Consider the following 20,233-nt stretch of genomic DNA (forward strand, 5'->3'; position numbering starts at 1 on the left):
GTGTAGCCAACTGCTACATTAGAAAATCAACCGACTTTCAGCAAGATTTTAAAAGCTGTTTAGGCCTGAACTTTCCAGCTATCATCATCTTAATAATCATGGCTGGTCATTAACTGAAGGACAACAGGAAAGCTGAAGCTGTCATGAATAAATGGGGGCATGTCGTGAGTAAAGATTTCAAATTACATGTTTTTCTGCACAGACCTAAGCATTGTTATGTGTGTGTCTGCAAATAATTCAGTCAAATTGTAAAAATAATAATAATAGAAAAATTTTAAAACAGTAACTATTCCAGGAAAACAAATACTGGAAAAAAAGTGTAAAACATTTTAAAGAAACATTCATTATTTGTAGATAGCAATGCCCCCCCATCTCAGAAAACTTGCTTCGGTTCTGGCCAGTTTTTTACTTCTTTTGCCTCCTTGGTCTGTGTGTATATAGATGTTTGTTACTCATATTGTTGTTGTCATTTCTATTGTAATATCATCTACATGTCCTCTCTGCAAACCGGTGTCTCATTGTGTTAGTCATTGCACAGGTTTTTACCAGCATTAATAGGACTTAGTTATGTCTCCATTAAAGTAAGTGGACTTTTTTTGTGGAGCCAAGTACCACTAAGAATGAGGAAGTTGCAGAGTGTGCACAGTCCAGCTTAGAGATATCCGATCAGTCTCCACTGGGATCACTTCTGGCATTTTAAAGTCTCTCCAGAGCATCAAACAGCTGCCATTTTCTAGATTTAAACAGCTGCCATTTTCTTTCTTTTCTTTTAAAATAAGCTTTTAAAGATGCATTTCCTCTCCTTACATTGTAAAATATGTAATTTTCTTGCCGTAAATTACATTGATCCAAAATATAGAATGGGGAGCAAGAATTTGAAACCACCAACTATTTTCTTATTGCAGTCTGTGCTATAACTTATTGGCACTAGAAGTGAAAGCTCTGTATTTTTATGAAAGCTTTTCCAACAGCACAAGGCATATACTTAAAAACTTGAATGATAGATATCTTATATTAGACACCTAAATCCAAAAAATCTAGCTCTCCCTTTTGCTGATGGTAAAGCCTTTGCTATGGGGTGGGAAATGATCTTTTGTTTTCTTTTGTTTTGTTTTATTTAAGTTTCTTACAATCTGTAAAGTATTATTTTCCCCTCCAGACTCATACAGTTGGATTTCTTGTACGGAGGGAGTCTTACTTTATGTATGGAAGTGTACCAAAAATAATACTATTAAAAAGGTTTAAAAGATTTCCTAAATGCTTTCAAAATGCATTACTTGTCATGGAAAAGACAGAGCATATAGCATATATATGCTAGCATAATATATTATTATACAAAGAGTTTGCTAGTCAGTATTTTAATTTTGCTAGACACGTGCTTATCACATTGTCATGCCATAGTACTTACATGAAATTACTTTCCATATATCTGTAGGTGTGTTATGAGAGCACATAAACAGAAACTGCAATTCAGCGGGTGCCTTGTGACCATCTAACTGCATAAAAGAATTACCCATCACAGTAATACCTGAATGTATGGAAGCTGAATTTGAGTATTCTTACTGCAGCTATTTGCATACTTACGCTAGTTGCTGACAAATCTTGTTTTGGGGTTACTCGCTGTATTTATCTTTCTGCATTTAAGAAGTGTGTGTGCATAGGTGTGTAAGTTCTCGTTACCTGCTAGTTATAAGAAATACTCTCAGTTCATCACAAGGTTCAGAAGTAAGGCTGGACCCCACCTCAGAGCTAAAGCCATGGTTTTGAAGCACCATCTGGGCAGAGCTGTATGTCAAACATGCAAGGAGTGCTGTAGAATTGCAGCTTACCTCTTGCTTACAGGGTATTTTGGGACCAATGTCATTGCCGAGGTCAGGTAATCCTAGTAGCAGCAAAGTTTATGCAATCTTTGACTTTTGTACATGTTGGACAAATGCCTGTAGTCTTCAGGTAGGAATTCTCACATTCTAACACCCCCCACCCCCCACCCCCCCACCCCTTCTTACAGCCTATGTCATGTTAAGTAAGCAATCTGTGTTTTGGTGACCACCACTTAGAAGGCTGGTTAAGGGAGTGAAATGGCTTAAAGATGTCTGTTTCTCTTTCAGAATCTGTCAGAGAATGTATAGATGAGGATGGAAACAAAAAGAAAGTAAGTATATTGCGTGGGTCATCCATTTGGCTTTCATGTTACAAAGTTCCTGCAGGACCGTGAATAGCTTCATAGATATTCTGAAATAAAAATGTTGGACAATATTAAGTGTTAAGAATTATCTTGGAGGAGGAAAACATTGGCTTTTGAACTGATGGGATAACTTTGGACACAAAGGAGACTTTCTCTAACAACACCTGCTCTTGTAGTGTGTTGAATACTATTGAAAGCAGTGCACAGCTAAAACTTGTGACAGTGTGTGTCTTCCCTGACAAAATGTACTTCTGTCTCCTGTTGAAAGAAGTTCTGGGAAAGCTAAACATGGCCAAAATAAAGACACATGTATAGGGCGAGGCAATGTCGTTGTCCAGACCCTCTCCTGCTAAAAATACAAGTACCTTGTCCCTATGAAAATTTTCTAGGAAGACAATTATTGTGTGGTAGTTATCTCTCTAGAGAAAATCATCTCTTAAGTAATGAAATCAAAGTTCTTGGTGTTCATTTGCAGAAAAGTTTTTATAATCCTAAGAAAATGCTCAGATATGTTAGTAAACCTGTCTGATCTCTCAAAAGTGACCTGCCCTAAGAAAGGAATGATGCAGAAGTTATAAATGGTTCAGTTCCTTCATCTCAGGTGAAATGTCAAGATTTTTGAGGGTATATGATACTTCATGCATTTAAAAATGTTAGAATAAGCTTGTTACATGTTTTCTAGTAGGGGTCAGTTATGAGTTCTGCCCTAGGATTTATCTTGAATTTCCAGTACATTAAAAATACTTCGATTTTTCCCTTGTGAAGACATGACTGTAAGGAAGGATGTGGCTAATAAGGAAATGCTTATGAATTGTCTAAACACAGGAAACATACTATCGAAGTTGCTTTACACAGTTGGCCTCGGTCAGCTGGTCAGAACACAGAAAGGCTTTAGTTAGATCAGACACCAAGTTTAACCTGGTGGCTTTGAGGTTGGCAACCTAATTAAGAAAAAACAATAAACAAAACCTAAACTTGAAAAACTTTCATAATTAAAAACAACAAAAAAATCAGATTCTTGTGGTTTAGTCATTTGAATTGCATGTGTCCAGATGTCTGGGCTCCTAGGAGCAGACACAGGTACATGTAGATAAGTGCTGGGAAGGCTCAACTTGAATTTCAGCCATGTCAGGTTTCATTTTTTTGGTGATAAACCTAAAACACAATTTCCGTTCTGGCTAAAATGCTTTTGGAAGAAAACAGGCCAGGCTCCAGTCCATGTAAAAATGAACCACACTTTCAAATGGTAGCCTTCAGGGGGATTTTGTGTTACCTCTTCAGTCAGTCAGAAAAAAATGGGTTTTAGAAGACACTGCCACCATGGTAGTAGCCCTTGCCTTTTGGAGGAGGCTGTCGAGCATCCCATGGTGAGGACAGTGGGAGCGTTCTGCCTCTGGTGTTCAGCACCCACACTGTGAACTCCTCTGCTGCCTCACTGGGAACAGTGTGCCACCATTGCCCTCTTACCCTCTTCCAGTGTAGTCCACAAATCCACAGGGATGAAGAATCAAGGCTCTTTCCTAATAGAGAAAACACAGGCTCTTACATTGAATCCATAATTTTTCAGGAGTTACTCAGAGAGTTACTGCAGGAGGCTCAGTTCCCCAAGCGGGATGTCTGTCATGCACCTGGAAATTGTGGGAACTGACTGATCCCTTGTAGTTTGCAAGGAAATCAGAGTTCTGAGGATCAAAAATCTCAGCCTAAATCCTATCAGTATTGTGAGTGATACCATTTGTTACGGATTTTTTTTTTTTTTTGTGATTACCTCTACCCTGGAAATGTCTGTTGAAGGAAGATTCATGGCTAAGGCCACTGTTAGCAGCAGAAGGATGGAAGATCAAATGTGCTAGATCAGGCTAAAAATCTATCCAACCCCCTGTATTATGTGGCCAAAAATAGAAGTAGGGGAAGAATGTAGGTAAGTGTATATAAAAATTCCCTGAAGTGTCCTAGCCTTGAACAATCTGTGACTCAGGCACACCCTGAGCTGCAAGTGGCACCTTTTCGTGTTTGACAGTGCTCAATAATTTTCACGTCCATTAATTTCTTCAGTCATTCTTTGAAGCCATCCGTGTAAGTTTGTAGAACTCAACATATCCAGTGGCAAGGAGTCCCAATAGTGCTAAATACAGGCTGTGTAAAGAACTACTGTTTTAATATTGATCTTGCCAGCAGAATATGTGAATCATTATGATAGATTGTTGGTTTTTTTTTAATGTAGTTATTTTTCATCAGTAATTTTGTTTTGATGCTTTTATGCAGGCATAAGGGTGATAATAGAAGTATAGGTACTTACAATGTTAGTACTTCATCATGAAGTGATCTGCGTGGTGATCTTCAACATTTCTAATCTACGTATGGCAGTAAGAACCACATCCCCAAACAAGCAGTTTCCGTAACATGACTTTCCTAGTATCGTTCAGCACTTGGTTTAGAGAAGCACAAACAAACAAAACCCTGACCAAATTAAAAGGTGTCATCTGATGAAGCTGGTCAAGGTACATGGCACGCTCTCCTGCAGATGCACAGTAAGAGGAGGAGTGTGCGAGCCCAGGTCTGCAGGTTCAGAGCTCCCTCAGAGAGGAAGTCTGAGGCTTCCTCCAGTGTGCTGGCAGGTTTCAGCAGACTTATCCTTCACTATTTAGAAACCTCTGCTTTTGCTTTCCTTACTGTCCTATCTTTACTCGTATGATTTCATATCAATTGAGATTTAGGCTTTCTTTGTCTTCAGAGTCCCTGCGTTTTCCTCTGCACCAGGATTCTTGGCTTTTTTGGATCCTTCAACTGATATTTTTATTTTAATGGGCTGTGCTTTGCTTTTCTTCTCCAGCTTAGATGTTTTCCAATAGATGTCCTGTTAAGGAGTGAAATAAAAATAATTAAACATGTATGGATGCCAGAGGGTCCTTTGCCAGGCTTGCACAGCTGTATATTGTACCCTTCCAGGTGCTCCACTTTCAGTGAGTTTTAGGCGAGACAACTGTAATTAAAAAACATTCCATTTCTTCATATCTAAGTACTTTTTCCTATTTTTTCCATGCTTAAAGACCTTCACGTTACTTTTTAACAGCTTCCTCTGGGCTCAGAAGCCTGAAAAGTATTAAGCCACTTTCAGGACAAGTTGCTTTCTCAAAGTTCTGAAACATACAAAGAAGGTCCAGTAAATTAACTCATATTTAATATGTAATTTTTTATGGCTGCAAATCTGGCAGGGCTCTTTTAGACTTGATGGTATCATATAGCTCAGAGATATAAAGCAATACTTTCATATCACTGTTCTTGGTTTGCACATTAGTGGCAAGAGCAGTCTGTGAATTACATTGTGGTTACCTAGGTATTTCATCACTTTGGTCTTCTCTTTCATGGGAATGATGAAAAGCTGAAAAGGAGAGGATGGGAGATGACCTTGCCCAGTAGCAACCGTCTTTTCTTCCCCACATGTTTCTGCCCTGTGAATATCAAGAAATGTTATCCAGTTCACAGAACCACTGTCTCACTTGTTACTAGTGCTTCTGGACTCACCTCTGTAGGGACAGGTCTGGAACAGGCTGTTTCCTACATTTGGGGATATTCTTGGGAATGCAGACCTCAGGGATGAACACTGTTTTGAAATTCTTTGACCCTATTTATGGACTTTAGAGCTCTGTGGGACGGGGGCCAGAGAGCTCAGCTTTTTGCAGATATGAATCTTGAGATATTCCAGATTGTAAGCACATCTATTTCTCTGTCATTTATTAGTATGTAATCTTGGTGCCTTAAAATTTAGACTGCCTTAAAAATTACTGTCCTTTAGAAGATGAGAACATATTTTGTATTTTATTTTTAATTTTACAAAACCACTATGTATATCTAATAACATTAATCTGGTAAAGGAACAATTTCCCTTTGGGAAGGGAGGAACCGTTTTAAAGTTTTGGAGTTGTGGATAAAATAACTAGAGTATTACACACCTTTCTAGCTTGGAACAAATATTGTTAATTCCTGCTGTGCCATAACCATCTGTGCTCAGAGCTCTTTCTAAAATAATTTTATGGCTTATGAAAACTAAAGGCTTTGACATTTAAAGAAAAGCTAAGGGGAATTCTTTGTTGACTATGCTATTCATGCATGCTGTAGGATGGCTAAACTAACAATAGATGGAGTACCAGATACTTCATTCTGCTGTAAAAAAAACCATCTCCTGTTCTAGATTATTATCTTTTGCTTGGAATTTCAGAGTCTATTTCCTACAGCGTTGATAATTTAAACTTTCTCATCCTCTTGAAGTCCTTAATACACTGCCTTCTATTATTTAATTGTCCAAGGCTAATTTGAGTAGCACTGCTGCCAGTGTCACTTTACTTGCTAGCTGTAGGATAGTGGCAGCAGCCAAATGTTGTATTTTTCTCCCCTCTGCCCATGTTCTTTTCAATTGTTGTCTCCCTATCTAGCCTGGTGATAAATGGACATTAGCAGACCAGTGCCACACTGTGACATGCTTTCCAGGAGATTACACAGTTCTGGAGAGTCACCAAATTAACTGTGAGAGGATGCCAAAGCCAGTATGTCACAGCAATCTTCCTGCAGTTAAGATTGAAGAAACTTGTGGTTGCCGATGGATGTGTCCATGTGAGTATCTATCTTTGCATGCGTGCCTCTCCCTCCCCACCACTTGAAATGTGTAACAGAGAAGTATTGCTGAATGGAGCTGCTCAGCTGTACACATCAGAGATGACTGGGGTGGGAGGACTTGATGCTGTACACTGGTTAAACATCTAGGAGCGTGAGAGTCTCACTGGTGCCTGGAATGTGGAACGCTATTTGCAAGTTCAGGGCCACCAATCCCTTTAGATATCCAAAATTTTAACACCTCAAGTTTTAGCATTTCCTAAAAGCCCATTTGATTATCCAAACCCTTTAAAGCTAACATTTCTGTTTTGATGTAAGTATTTCAAAAAAGTAGAAAGGTTTTAGTGGAGTAATAACAAATATTTTAAAGTGTTTAAAAGATAGTTTTGGTGATATCTACCCATAGAAAATGCATCTGTAATGATTTTCTGGATCCTAAATGCATTGACAGCCACATGAAGGCATTACTTTGGGCATTCAAAACGTGTCTTCATAAAGAATTTCTGAAAGGATGAAATGAAAATTACCATTTCTACTGTTAAGCTGATTATCATGAAAAGACCTATAGTTAACTTGAGATTGCTCCTGTTTAACATGAGCTAACAATTGTTTAACTCTGCAAATGTAATGAGCCATGATACCCAAGATTTTACTTTTTTTTTCCCCCCAAGGTGGTACAGCTTGTGAGGGAAAAGTAGTAAGTTTTCATGTATTATAGAAGGAGGGGATAAAAAAATCCCCAACCCCCCTAGCTGATCAAAACCCCACAGGTAAAGCACCCTTCTTTAAATGACAGCTTAGTGAAACCAGGGTGATGCTGTGTCAACTAAAGCAATGTCTGCCCATCTGTAGCAGACAGGAAGGCGGATTTGGATGCTGAAGTCAGAGCCCAAACTCACAGCAACCAGTAAACTTTAGAGATGGACATAGCAAAGTAGGTGCTTAGTAGGAGGTCACTGTTCTTCTTCAGCATCTCTTTGTTGTTCAGGGTGGAGGCTGGTTAAATCTGTGCTGCAGGAGCACAGCAGTGCATAGTTAATTGACTCTCCTGACTCAGTGAAGCCGTATGCAGTTATTCAGAGAGCTAAAGCACGCTTTCGGGTGATTGCTTGACAGTATGGATGATATGACAAATGCTTTTGCAAGGAGGAAGTACTTGAAAAAGTGTTCTTATATCATATAACTGAGTTCAGAGAACAGATCAGGAGCTATACCATAAAGGTATTCCTTTGCTGAACTAGTTACAAATTTTATAGTAACATGATTTGCAACATGTGATTCATGGCTATTGGGTGATTTTGGACGCCGTTTAAATGGATTGCATCAATACATTTTGTGCTACAGAACACCTAGGAGAAATTTAAAAGGATTCCATTATCCTTGGAATTTGTTTAGATGTCCATGAACAAAAAAATGGTTGAGAAATAGTATTTTATTTCTAACTTATTTCATTATTGTTTATATGTGAACTTTATAAGCAGGTAGAGCAAAATATCTGAAGATACACGACTGCTCCAAAGGGAGCTTGCTTGCTTGCTTTTTTGTTTTGCTTTTTTTTGGTTAAGCGCAGGTTGCTCTTTGTAACAGATTATTCTCAGATTTCAAGTAGAAGCCAGGTAGCTGAATTATTCACAATGAGAATTTTCTAACTACCTGTTTAACTGACATTGTTTTTATTGTCGTTATTATCTTTAAGTAAAAGATTTGAAAATGCATGAGTCGGAAGCATCCTTTTACTTAAGTTTTGTTTTGGTATTTGTGAGATTGTAATCCTTGTTTTCCAGTTAAAGAAGACAAGTAACTGTTTATGATCTAATGACCAGGACACTGAGCTGTCCGTTGGCCATTAGTTTATTCTGTGCACATTATCTCTCTGCCCTTTTCCTGTTTCATATCTGGAAAAAAAAAAAAAAAAGGTAGAGTCCCCTAGTTTCAACATGATATGTGTTTGATAAGCATGAAGTAATCTTATTTTGTTTTTAATGTAATACTGCACAGAATAAAATGCAATACCATGGTACAAATGCAATGCAAAACGTAGACTGTAACATACGGGGTTTTTTTTCCTACAAATAGGGAAGGGGTTTTCCCTGCTTTTATTTTTCATATAAAATTTATTAATAAATTGCATTAAATGTGAGTGAATTTCCTGCAAAAGGATTTTCTATGAGTTTATCCAAACCTTTTGTAATACTAATGGCTCCAGATGAAGATACTTGGGGGGGGGGGGGGGCAGGGGGGGGGGGGAGGGAAGTGAAGTATTTACCAAAGTTTCTTGTCAATGACTTCTTGCAGCATTTGCAATTCATTACCTTCCTAGCTTTCTCAATTAATTGGTTCCGCATATCCATAATGATTGTGAAGAAACAATCACATTTCAATAAAAGCAAATGTCTTTTTTTTTTTTTTTCTTCATTGATTTGCAGGTGTCTGTATGGGAAGTTCATCTCGACATATTGTCACTTTTGATGGGCTGAATTTTAAGCTGACCGGCAATTGCTCCTACACCTTGTTTCAAGACATGCAACGTGATGTTGAAGTTCTCCTCCATGAAGGACCATGCAGAGCAACACCAAAGATTAACTGTATGGACTCCATTGAAGTGAAACATCATGGTGTATCTGTTCAGCTCTTCAGTGACATGACAGTAAGCTAAATGCAATGAAATGATCTGTGCATTGTCTGCTCTTGCTATAAAATTCAGGTTACGAGGCCAAATTTGTACCCTTTATCTAGTTTCTGTTTCCCTTGCAGCCTATTCTTAGGCTTCTGAGTAAATGCCTCATTTCAATTTCATGATACAGTCTATGTTCACATAATGACCCAGACACATTTCTCCTCTTGCTTTCCCCATTGTGCTCATGTGACAATGTCAAGAACATGGAATTTGGCAATATCTCCCTGACACTGCTGCCAGAAAGGCAGGGATTATAGACAGGACATACTGCACTCTGATTCTTCTCTTTTGGCAGAGGTCCTTTACACAATGTTAACATTTGGTACATGGGAGGGGAGTCTATTCTTCACAAATTTATACATGACTGGCTAGTTGAAGAACAAAGTAGTTGGTTCTTTCCTTTGTGTAGATGAACCTCAGCATTAGAAGAAAGGCCAACTTAGTATGCATTACATCTTTTTAATAGGCAGATAAGTATTCAAATTCAATACGACACATTAGTCAATCTCTGGGTTTCTCAGACATGCAGGAACTGGTTAGCCAGCAAAGGTGATCTCTTCTGACATGTGTAGCAAAACAGGATGCACCAAAACACCTGCACCAAGTTCTGAATGGTGGTGGGCAGCCTTGACTTTCACTGAGGTTCATTGGTAATCAGGGTCTGTAGGCAGCATTTTAGCTTCATGACATTAGATTGCTAGTCTATTAGTATGTGATGCTGAAGAAATGCACTCATATGGGAGAACGTTGACAGAGAAGTTCATGTAATGCACGGTATGAAGGTCAATTAGTTCTGTATATTTTTCAAATTGATGTGCAAACAGCTTGCAAAATTGGCTCATGTCAACGTTCAGTTGGATCTTCAAGTACTTGTGAAGTCAAAATGTATTTCAATTCTAAGATTGGATTGATCTTAGCTACTTCCTAGAACTGATATGATGATGTTGCCTTTTTTGAAAACAGGTGACTGTTGATGGTGAAAGGGTTCATATACCCTATTCTAGCAGTTTGTTTGAAGTCACTGTCTATGGAGCAATAATGCATGAAATCAAGTTCTCCCATCTCGGACATAATCTCACATTTACTCCAATAAACAATGAATTTATTCTTAAACTGAATTCAAAGAGCTTTTCTTCAGGAACACGAGGGCTTTGTGGTAAGTTTGAAAGCTAGTAATTCTCACAGCTTCATACTTGGGCTTGAATTGCTATATATGTAATTTGTGTGGCCCTGAACCTGTAAAATCTCTGGCTGAACTGATCCCCTGTTGCTGGCACATTGCTAAGCCATGTAGATTTTTCTACTGTGCCCATCGATATAAGAGCTCATTGACTCCTAGTAATACCTTAGAAAGAACAGGATAGACATGTTTTACTTATTTCACGTATTTCACGCTACCTTTTCAAGGAGATTAGTTTTTTATGGGGGTTTAGCTTTAGGTTCTTACATAGACATATATGTGAGAGCGACAACCTATGCTTGCAGTGAAGGTGAAAGGTCTGTAAGGGGTACTACTACCTGGGAGAATTAATTGTATGGTATCTTCAATGGCATAATCTGTTGCATAGCCTCTGTCTCCTGTAATAAGGGAAGGGGAAACAAGACCCAGGGTTTTTATGCCTCTGTTGATAATAGCTGTAAGGAATATCGTTCATTCCCCTTCCCCTTGGCATTCACGGAGTGGCCCCAGACAGCTCTGTCTTGTCCTGTGCCTGTTTTCTCTAAGTTTATTTTTTTGTTGACTGTATTCAGACTTTTTCTTTTCCTTTTACTTACCCTCATAGGGTTGTGTGACCAGAACCACGTCAATGACTTCACGTTACGTGATGGCTCTGTCACAACTGACAGCAGTGTTTTTATCCAAGACTGGACAGTGAAAGAGCTGGGGAAGATCTGTGAATTCCACAGAGAAGAGAGATGCTCTGAGCACGCAACGAGCCACTGCCGCCTTCTGCTCTCCGATCAGTTTGCAGAGTGTCATAGGGTGATCTCCCCCAACATGTTCTACGAGGCCTGCACAGAGACCAGCTGCTATGAGGACGAAGCCTGCGAGATGATAACTTCCTACGCTCACATCTGCAGGGAAAACGGCATCTGCGTAGACTGGAGAACGCCCGAGTTTTGTCGTAAGGGCTTTACTCTATGTGAAAACTGATATGGAAACTGTGTTATTTGGTGATGGTGGTGACAATGGCCATACACTTGTCATTGTAATATTAATTTTTGAATGCCATGTAATGGGACAGAAGTTCCAGACCAAGTTTACCATACTTCTTGCATACATATTGCGGATCTGATAACTTGTTTGTCATCCACTAAGTTGCGTATTATGGAAAAAGTGTTTCTTGGTAAATACCTAACTAATAAAATGCAAGCTAGTTATGCAAGGCTAGAAGGATAACCCATGACATAAAAATACAGTGAAAGCTGTGCACAGGTAAACACAGCTTTGTGATAGTACCTGACTTTGCAGCCACAAACCATCGTGGGGCCAGGTCTGGAGTGAGAATCTGCTCTGATTCTGCCAGGCAGTTTTAGCTGCAGATATTCGTGTTTTGGTGCAGACATTGGAGGATCTGTACAAGGCAGACAGGGAAACTCATAATTTGGACTAGTGGAACTGCTTCCCAGCCTGTCACTGTTGTAGCTGCACATAGTGGCACAGAATAAGATGTTTCTCTGTAATAGTTTCACAAATTCCCCTTTCCAACCAAAGCCTATACCTTTCAGACAGTGACGGAAGAGCCAGAGTGTTTTTAAGTTTCTACCGCAGTGAAAAATGGGGAAATGGCCCCTCTCCATGGTGCCTTTTCTTGCTAGCACATGAAAGCTGCACTGATCAAACCAGCTGTAATTTGCTTTGCAAATCTGGTTCTCCTTCTGGCTGTGTTTTGCTTGTGTTTTGCGGGTGAAGAGTTTGCTGTGAGAAAGCAGTATATCGGGATGTGAGTCTTGCAGATTGCCCAGAGCCCAAGGGATGCAGGACAAGAATGCTACTGATAAATTCAGGGGGTTGTCACTTTGAATACCTGCTCCCCTAAATTCTTATAGAGATAAGTAGTTCTGCCCTATCTTCCTGGTTGGTTTTTTTTGTTTGTTTGTTTGGTGGTGTGTTGTTTTTGGGGGTTTTTTTTTGCTTTTCTCCTTACGGTGCTGTTGTGAGGCATACCTAAAGATCTGACAAAAATGCAACATATAGGTAAGTACAAATAAATAACTCTTGAGGAGGCGTATTCTGTACCTTTTCCTGTTAGTCTGTCTGCAGTGAGGGTTACAGATATTGAGATATTCACTTGATGTTTCTGATTTAATCAGGCATGTGAGATGTGTATGTTTGTAGGCATTTTCTTTCCCAGCTAGCCCCTCATATAGTGTCTTGATATTCTAGGTTTTTTTCACATCTTCTGCCTCTCCAGTTTAGTCAGTTCTCATTGCCTTGCTTTCTTTCCCTCTTGCTGCCCAGATACTTTTCATTTCAGAATTGGAGAACTAACATCCTAATGGCATGATACCACAAAAATTCAGTACATGTTTTAGTTTTGTTCATGTTTTAAACTCAGACTGAGGGAATGATGGGATAGGAAGTCAAGAATGTGAATGTGAATTTGGCCTGAGCCTCTGGTTAGTGTCTTAAATGTCTTTCCAGGACAGGTTATTGAAGAACACGTTACTGTCGCAGGCTGAATCTTTTAAGAAACAGCACAGTCTGTTTGGAGCATAGTCCGGGAAGACAGAGTATTGCTATTTTCCAAATCTGGTGCTTCAGTCAGACTTTGCAAATTATAATGTCCAAGGCTGAACGTCAGTGGAGTAACTTAATAACGCTTTGCAGTTTTGAAATTCCCATCTTGTTAGACAGTGTATACAAGGATAGAGAAAGAGTTGCCCATTTTAACACTAGTTGCATGAAACAGTCCTTAGTGTCCTAACAACAGCATCATCATCTTCCTTCAATCAGGTGCATGTGTGCAGCTGCCAAAAATTAAATTGCCAATTACACGGGCATTATACAGGCTACATTAATGACTAAATAGGCAGTGCAGCTTAATCACTCTACAACAATGTTAGTAGCAATGACATGGTCTGGGATACCTTGCTTCCCTCCCTCCAACTCCATTAAATCCCTGTCATTTTGGTAGAGTTTGATTTGGGATGTTGTCAGTGCATATTAGGACATTTCAAGCAGTACAAGTCCTTCCTGACTGCATTGCCTGGATGGGTGAATATACTCGCTGGAATATCGGATAGAGGCAGGGCCTGTTCTCCATCCTGTTTGTTCAGTTCCACTGCCTGAGCATTCCGTAGTCCTTTTTGGGAGGATGGATGTGTTGAGTGGTAACTGGTAGACTCCAGCTTTGTGTCAATGGATGGAAGGAAACTCTACTCCAAGGTGGGAGTGCATAGTGAAGAAGATGTTTTTAATTTTATTTTTTTTTAATTTTTCCCTCCCTGCCGCTCCCCCTGACCTCACACTTAGTAGACCTCAGTTGCAGCAGCCTGGATTTTCCACTGATAGCCATGTAACCCTGAGGTGTAGAATATCCTCACAGTGAATGACTGTTGAATAGGGTTTCCACTTCAGTGACAGCACGGGCTCTATCTTAATGTGAAGATCATAGGGATTTCTAAAAAATCACTGTGTTACTAATATTGACACATGTTGGGATTCAGTTTTGCGTGAAGAGGAAGCTTTATTCACCTGGGAATAGGATTGCTTGTATAGTGATTAATGAATGAACTGAGATATATTAATTCTGCAGTTATAAAAGAAATAACAGCTCATGTGGAGGTGATGAAGTCAGCTTTGAACTGTGTAGTTCAAATAACAGTAGCAGTCAGCAAATTTTGCTCAGAAAGCAGAAATACCGAGAAGATAAATGACAGCAGCAGCAGTAGCAGTTGTTAATCTTCATATGCTGATGTTTCCATAAGTGCTTCTCAGCAGCTCTTCAAGCTCATTTGTATGCAATGTGGACATGCCCTCTAGGTACTTGCTCATAGTAGCTTGCAGATGAATTAAATTTAGATAGGTAGTTGATGCCTGCATGGTGTAGGAAGCAAACAGTAGTCGGTACTACTCAGTAGAGCTGTGGTTTTCTGAGGAACATGCTGGTGGCTCTCAGGAGCTGTAGAGATTCCTGCAAAAATATTTTGCTTGAAAACAGCATTTTTCATGAGCCATTCTGGTTGTCGGAAGGTTTTATATTTTGTCTTTCGTTGGGTTGTTTTGCAGGCCCAGGTTAGAAAACAACTGCATAACAGGTTGTGCCTGCTCAGCTGAGGGGCAGTGACATCTGGCAGAGAAGCAAGAACGAGATTCAAGAGGTGGAGGAGGAGGAGAGAAAACAATGGGATACAAAACCCCTTTAAACCACCTCTGCTAGTGAAGCATTTGTGTAGTGGAACTACACTGAGATTATCCGCGGCTGGGTGCTCACTGTGTAAGCAAGGCGTGCTGATGAGGACCATAACAGCTGAAGGATTTAAACCATGACTTGGAAATCAGCAGTATGGGGGTGGCTTTCTGACTGTCTTCAGCTGATCTGGGACAATTTTTCTCTTCCTCTTCCACCTCCAGCCATGCCTTCCCACTCCTTTTGCTGTGCTGGCAGTAGTCCTCACATGCAGTTTGGTGAGCTGTGAAAACTAGCTGTAAAAGGGGAAAAAGTGCCAGCAGAAAAAAGCAGCTGAGTGAGGAGATAAGGGAAAAGAGTGGACTGCTGCTTTTGATGGCAGCACTGACCTCAGTTCGTTTAATGTGGCCTTGAAACAACTCCCAAGAACATTGGAAAAACCCTTCTAAACATATTTCTTTGGGTAAAGATGACAGTTATGGGGGGTGGGGGTGTGGGGGTGGGGGGTTTAAGAAAACTGTGCCTGAGCAAGGTGGGGAGCTACTGGCCCTGTAATATTATTCACTGCATCTTCATCAGCACTGGCATTTTAGCTGTCCTTTTGGCTGCACATGACAGGACAGTGAGGCAAAAGGCAGGTCAGCAGTATGTGACCTCAGGAGTGAGCTAGCTAGCTACTGAACTTGTGCTAGGTTATACTGCTGCTAAGAAAGAGTGGCATTGCTGCCTGAAAGGATGTATGCCTTTCTTCATGCATCACAGGCTTGAAAAGCACCCCTCCCCTAAATACCAATTTAGTACTTTAACCAAGGATGCTCGCTCTTGTGTGTTTGAGCCACAAAGTCAGAGTTAATACCGGTGCAAACTGTTGCTGGGTCTCTCACTCTGAATTAGTTAAATGGCTTATTTTATTTTGATGGAGTATACACCTTCTGTGGATCCTTATAGATGTTATTTTCTCCCAACCAGTAGCTACTAGGAATAGCTACTGTAATGTAAAAGAAAAATAAGCAGCCAAAGAAATGCCAATACTTAAATGTGCCAGATGACCCTTTGAAATCATACGTTTACGGGACCGTTTCCCCGCTCCCCCCCCCCCCCCCCCCCCCCCCCCCCCCCAGCTTTTCTTTTACTACTCCCTCTTTGAAAAAAGAGGTCATCTTTTAATGGAGCCCACAAACAGAACAAATATCAATCCATGATCATAGTAGCATCATACAGGCTAGTATTTGAGGTAGATTTCTTTTGAAACTAATTTGGGAAAAAATTGCTCTTCTATTACATAGTTTTCAGTCTTATTTTCACCTTTTGCTGCTAGCTGCAGTCTTTTCCTTTTCATTCAGAAGCAACAGGCATTTGAGGTGAGCACTGAAGTAGCCACCCAGGAGGGTGGCTTGTTGAAATACTTGTTTCTGAGGCTGAGCGTGGGGAGTCCTTCATGCCTGCTCACATTCCATACCTCTGGCAGAAGTTTCCATACCAAAAGCAATTATGTGTATGTCAAGTAGGACCTGGCCAAATCTCTGCAGCGTAAGGGCAGTAGTGTGTCTGAGGTGGCTTTCTGCAATCACTGGGTTCTCATTATTCCAGTAGGGTGAAAGGGATGGTTAGGGTGATTTTTCTGGACGTTGGTGGAGTGTATCCCATCTTTTGACACTGCTTACGTACATCTCATTCCCATACTGTGAAGGACAGAGGTGACTTCAAAACAAAGGCATTCATGTGATCTCATGTATATTTCTTTTGCAAAACAACCACCTAGTTTCTCCCTTCCTTCAGAAAGCATTGCCATTCTACACAGGCACATAGGCCTTTTGGTAGCACATCTGGAGTCTGGAGCACAGTCCTTCATTGCATTTTTCACATGCCTGACTCGTTAATGCCAGCCAAAGAGGAGGAAGGAGAAGGGGCTATGTTACATGAAGTACATTAGAGACTTTAGCATTGGTACTCATTCTGCTTGAGAGCTGTCCAGGTTCTGTGCTGATGGGCATCAGCATTAAACTCAAAAATAAATCTAATTTTGTACAGAGAAAATTCACTAGCCCTAAAGCAGATCTAGCAGTAGGTAAGCAAGATGAAAGCCAGTGTGGTGAGTATATTTACTCACTCTGGAATAAAAGGAAATGACATGCTACCTTAATAGGTGCTGCGGATGTATTTTCAGATATTTATTAGAGCTGACGTGAGACCATCAGAGGCAGTAAGCACTGGTGTTTACGCTCTGTGTTTACAGAACTGTTTCTGGAAATGAGTTCTGGAAAACATGGTGTAGTCTAGGTAGCTGATCGTTAGTACAGGTTTTCAGAATCCAGCCAAAGCATTTCATGGTGGGACGGGACACCCCATCAAACTCCTGTGCCTTTTCAAGTTCCTCTGCATCTGCTGAACTACGATGGCTGTCTACACATACAACCACAGATTCCAACACACTAGAAATAATTGGATTTAGCACAGCTTGAAACCAAAAAGGGTTAACATTAAAGACATCTATTTTCTGCTTCTTTTGGCTGCTAAGAAGGGTGTGTGTAGACAGTTCAGCTGATGAATGCTTGTTTGGTTGGGAGCTCAGGTCTTCATTCAGTAATTTTATTTCAGCGTTTTTTGTCAGGGGACTGAAAAGAAGTTTCATAAACCTCACAGCAGTCACAAATAGGGAAATAAGAAACACTTTCCTAATTGAAGCTGTAGAGAAAAATAAAAAAGGCTTAAGGGAGCACACAGTATGGAAGCTGTGTCCACAGGTTTCTTGAATAGCTGTAGCCTTAGTTTTGTGTTTGCTTTTAAAGACAATACCTCAGTCTGGGGCACTCATCAGTAAAAAATTTATGTATTGGCTTAGGGGGGAATGCAACTTTCCTTGATTTAGTTAATTATGTTAATAAGGCTATTCAGTTAATAAGGTGCAGAAATCCAGCAGGTTCAGTTTTGAAGTACCAAAATGTTCTGTTTGTTAGCTTTCTTTAGTTGCTTGGGAACACTTCTGCCTATCAGATTGTAAAAAAAAAAATATCTTTGTTCAGTGCTTTAGTCTGTCCTGGGTATCTCCTAACCATGCACGGGTACCGGTGCTTCTCTAATACATGTCAAGGTGGTTCTAAATTCTTCTGTCTCTTGCCTAGTGTTGAAAACAAAATTAGGCAGGATGGTCAGCTCATGTAAGCCATTGTATTGTGTCATTTGTAGGGTAAGTCGTACTTCACTGATTCCTATGGCCTAAAAATGTGGCTTGATGATTTCTGCATGGACTGTAACTTAAGCAGTTGCCTTCAATCACTTTCCACTGTGGATTTTGTTAGTTTTAAAAACATATTTTCAGTTAGTGGCTGCAGAGGACAAAATATGTTCACAGATGATGGCTTTCAAAAACCTGAACAGAATTGTTAAGAAAATGTGAGTGGAAACATTTATCTGCATTTCAGATCTCTTTATCTAAAGAGTTTTTTTCTGTCTTCCTCAGCAATGAAATGTCTCACATATTTGACATATGATCACTGCCACAAAGCCTGTGTAAAGCACTGTGAGAATAGTACCAAACTCAGTGTCTGCAAGGATTATCCCACAGAAGGCTGCTTCTGTCCAGATGGACAGGTGATTTTAAATGACAGCTGTGTTGATGAAGAAGTCTGCACACAATGCATCGGTGAAGATGGCACACACCATCAGGTAACCATATACTGAGCAGCTTACCTTTGTGAATGGTTTGGGTTCATGCTTTTGCGAGTAAATCTGTCTTATAAGTCTGTTTTCCCCTTTGGATACTTTATTTTCTAGCTCAGTTCCTCATAACTGGCCGGCTGTCAGCCCCATGTAGCTCCCCTAGTGTGAAATTGGCTGGGATGGATATAAAATTCACAGCTGGGACTGTGCAGACCCGGAAATGCATGACAAATTTGTGTGAAGGGAGGTCTAGAGGAAGAGAGGAGGGATGGCATAAGTCAACATTTACCAAGATAAACACCTCCATTCAGCAGGCTTTTACCAGTAATGACAATTTAATCATAAATCTGTAACCTTTACTTAAAAAGTATTGTATTGTCTTTGCAAAGCTTATTGAAAGGTTTTCAGTGGTTGGTGTGGAACAGTGAGACTGAGATGACCTTATGTCGAGTTGTATTAGTTTACACCCCTTTTTTTGATAAGAATATTACTTTGATGAAATTCATCATTTTAGTTTTACTGAAAATCCACTTTCCTCAGTTAAGTCAGATCTCTCTATGGCAGAATTGGATTGGGAAGAGCTATGGGTGCTGGCTGCCAGACTGCAGTGAAAAAGACTGTTGATTTCCATTTCAGCATCACACAGTGGGTGTGCAAACTCCTCCCTGCATCCCCTGTTCCAAGTAACAGGGGTTGTTACTCTTCACCCCCAGCTACTCAACTCTGGGAGTTTTCACCTAAGTCAGCCAATCCTCTTCTTAAATCTGCAGTTTTGTTATGGGACTTTAAAGAGAAGGACTTTAATTTCAGTGTTTTATGGGCTTTAGATTCTTAATGAGATTTTTGAATGGTCTTATATTCACCAAACCTGCTGTGAAAGACATAAATGTTTTTGTAACAGAACTTCTGTAAATAACAGAAGTATCTGTGTGTGTATAGTCTATTCTTTAAGTAAAAAGATAGATTTAAAAAAGGAAATGAATATATGTTCTCTGAATTACTTAATTTGAATGTGCAAATTTAGACTCACATTTTGTTCAGTGAGAAATGTGTTATAAACATTTACAGTTAAATTGCAAGGAAGCAAAGACTATTTGTGGCTGAAACACCTGTTTTAAGTACTGTTTGCACTGATTAACACAATGACAAAAATCAAACTTAAAAAAGCAAGCACCTTGCTTTAGGTGGCAGGGTACCAGTGACCAATGCACTTGACTTAGTGAAGGAAGCGCTTTGCGAGAGCAGGACGTGTACTGATGGCGGGTCTGCACTAAGAGTCCCACAGCCTGCCCGCACACAGGACAGGTCCCCGCTGGTCCAAGGACCCCACTTTGCCATGGCTTGTGCCTTGGTGCAGCCTGCTGGTACTGTCAAACTGCAGCACACTGCAAAAGCCTTCACTAAATACCATTTCGAGGGTTTCCTACTGCTGGGCTGAGGGGCTGGTGCAGGAGCCTCAGGTGTACATACCCTATGGATTTTGGCAGCAAAAGGGAAGACGTAGGGAAACTGCATTTGTTCCACAATGGCATTATCATAATGATGCTTTTCAAAACAAAAAGTTCGAGTTTTCTGAAGGATTGAGCACATGCACCTTCTGTTAGCTTTTCCTTTAGGGTTGCAGTATCTCCATACACAGGGCCACATTTTTTTTCTGTGTTCTCTTTTGGATCTTTGTTTCAAATACAGTATCACTGGATTTGTGTTGTGCTTGTAGAGTTGGTAAAATGGAAGGAAAAAATATCC

At 40.1% G+C, this 20,233-nt stretch overlaps 1 protein-coding gene across 1 annotated transcript in view; it reads left to right on the forward strand.

The window, feature by feature from the left end:
- Positions 1-20,233, forward strand: part of VWF (von Willebrand factor) — a 144,130-nt gene that overhangs the window by 89,548 nt on the left and 34,349 nt on the right. The window contains exons 34-39 of the mRNA XM_056341104.1: positions 2,109-2,152; positions 6,619-6,796; positions 9,223-9,443; positions 10,437-10,629; positions 11,258-11,599; positions 18,288-18,493. Of these exons, the coding sequence (XP_056197079.1) occupies positions 2,109-2,152; positions 6,619-6,796; positions 9,223-9,443; positions 10,437-10,629; positions 11,258-11,599; positions 18,288-18,493 (1,184 nt within the window). The remainder of the gene's footprint in view (positions 1-2,108; positions 2,153-6,618; positions 6,797-9,222; positions 9,444-10,436; positions 10,630-11,257; positions 11,600-18,287; positions 18,494-20,233) is intronic.

This window comes from Falco biarmicus, chromosome 5 (genome assembly GCF_023638135.1).
Source record: "Falco biarmicus isolate bFalBia1 chromosome 5, bFalBia1.pri, whole genome shotgun sequence".
Classification (NCBI taxonomy): domain Eukaryota; kingdom Metazoa; phylum Chordata; class Aves; order Falconiformes; family Falconidae; genus Falco; species Falco biarmicus.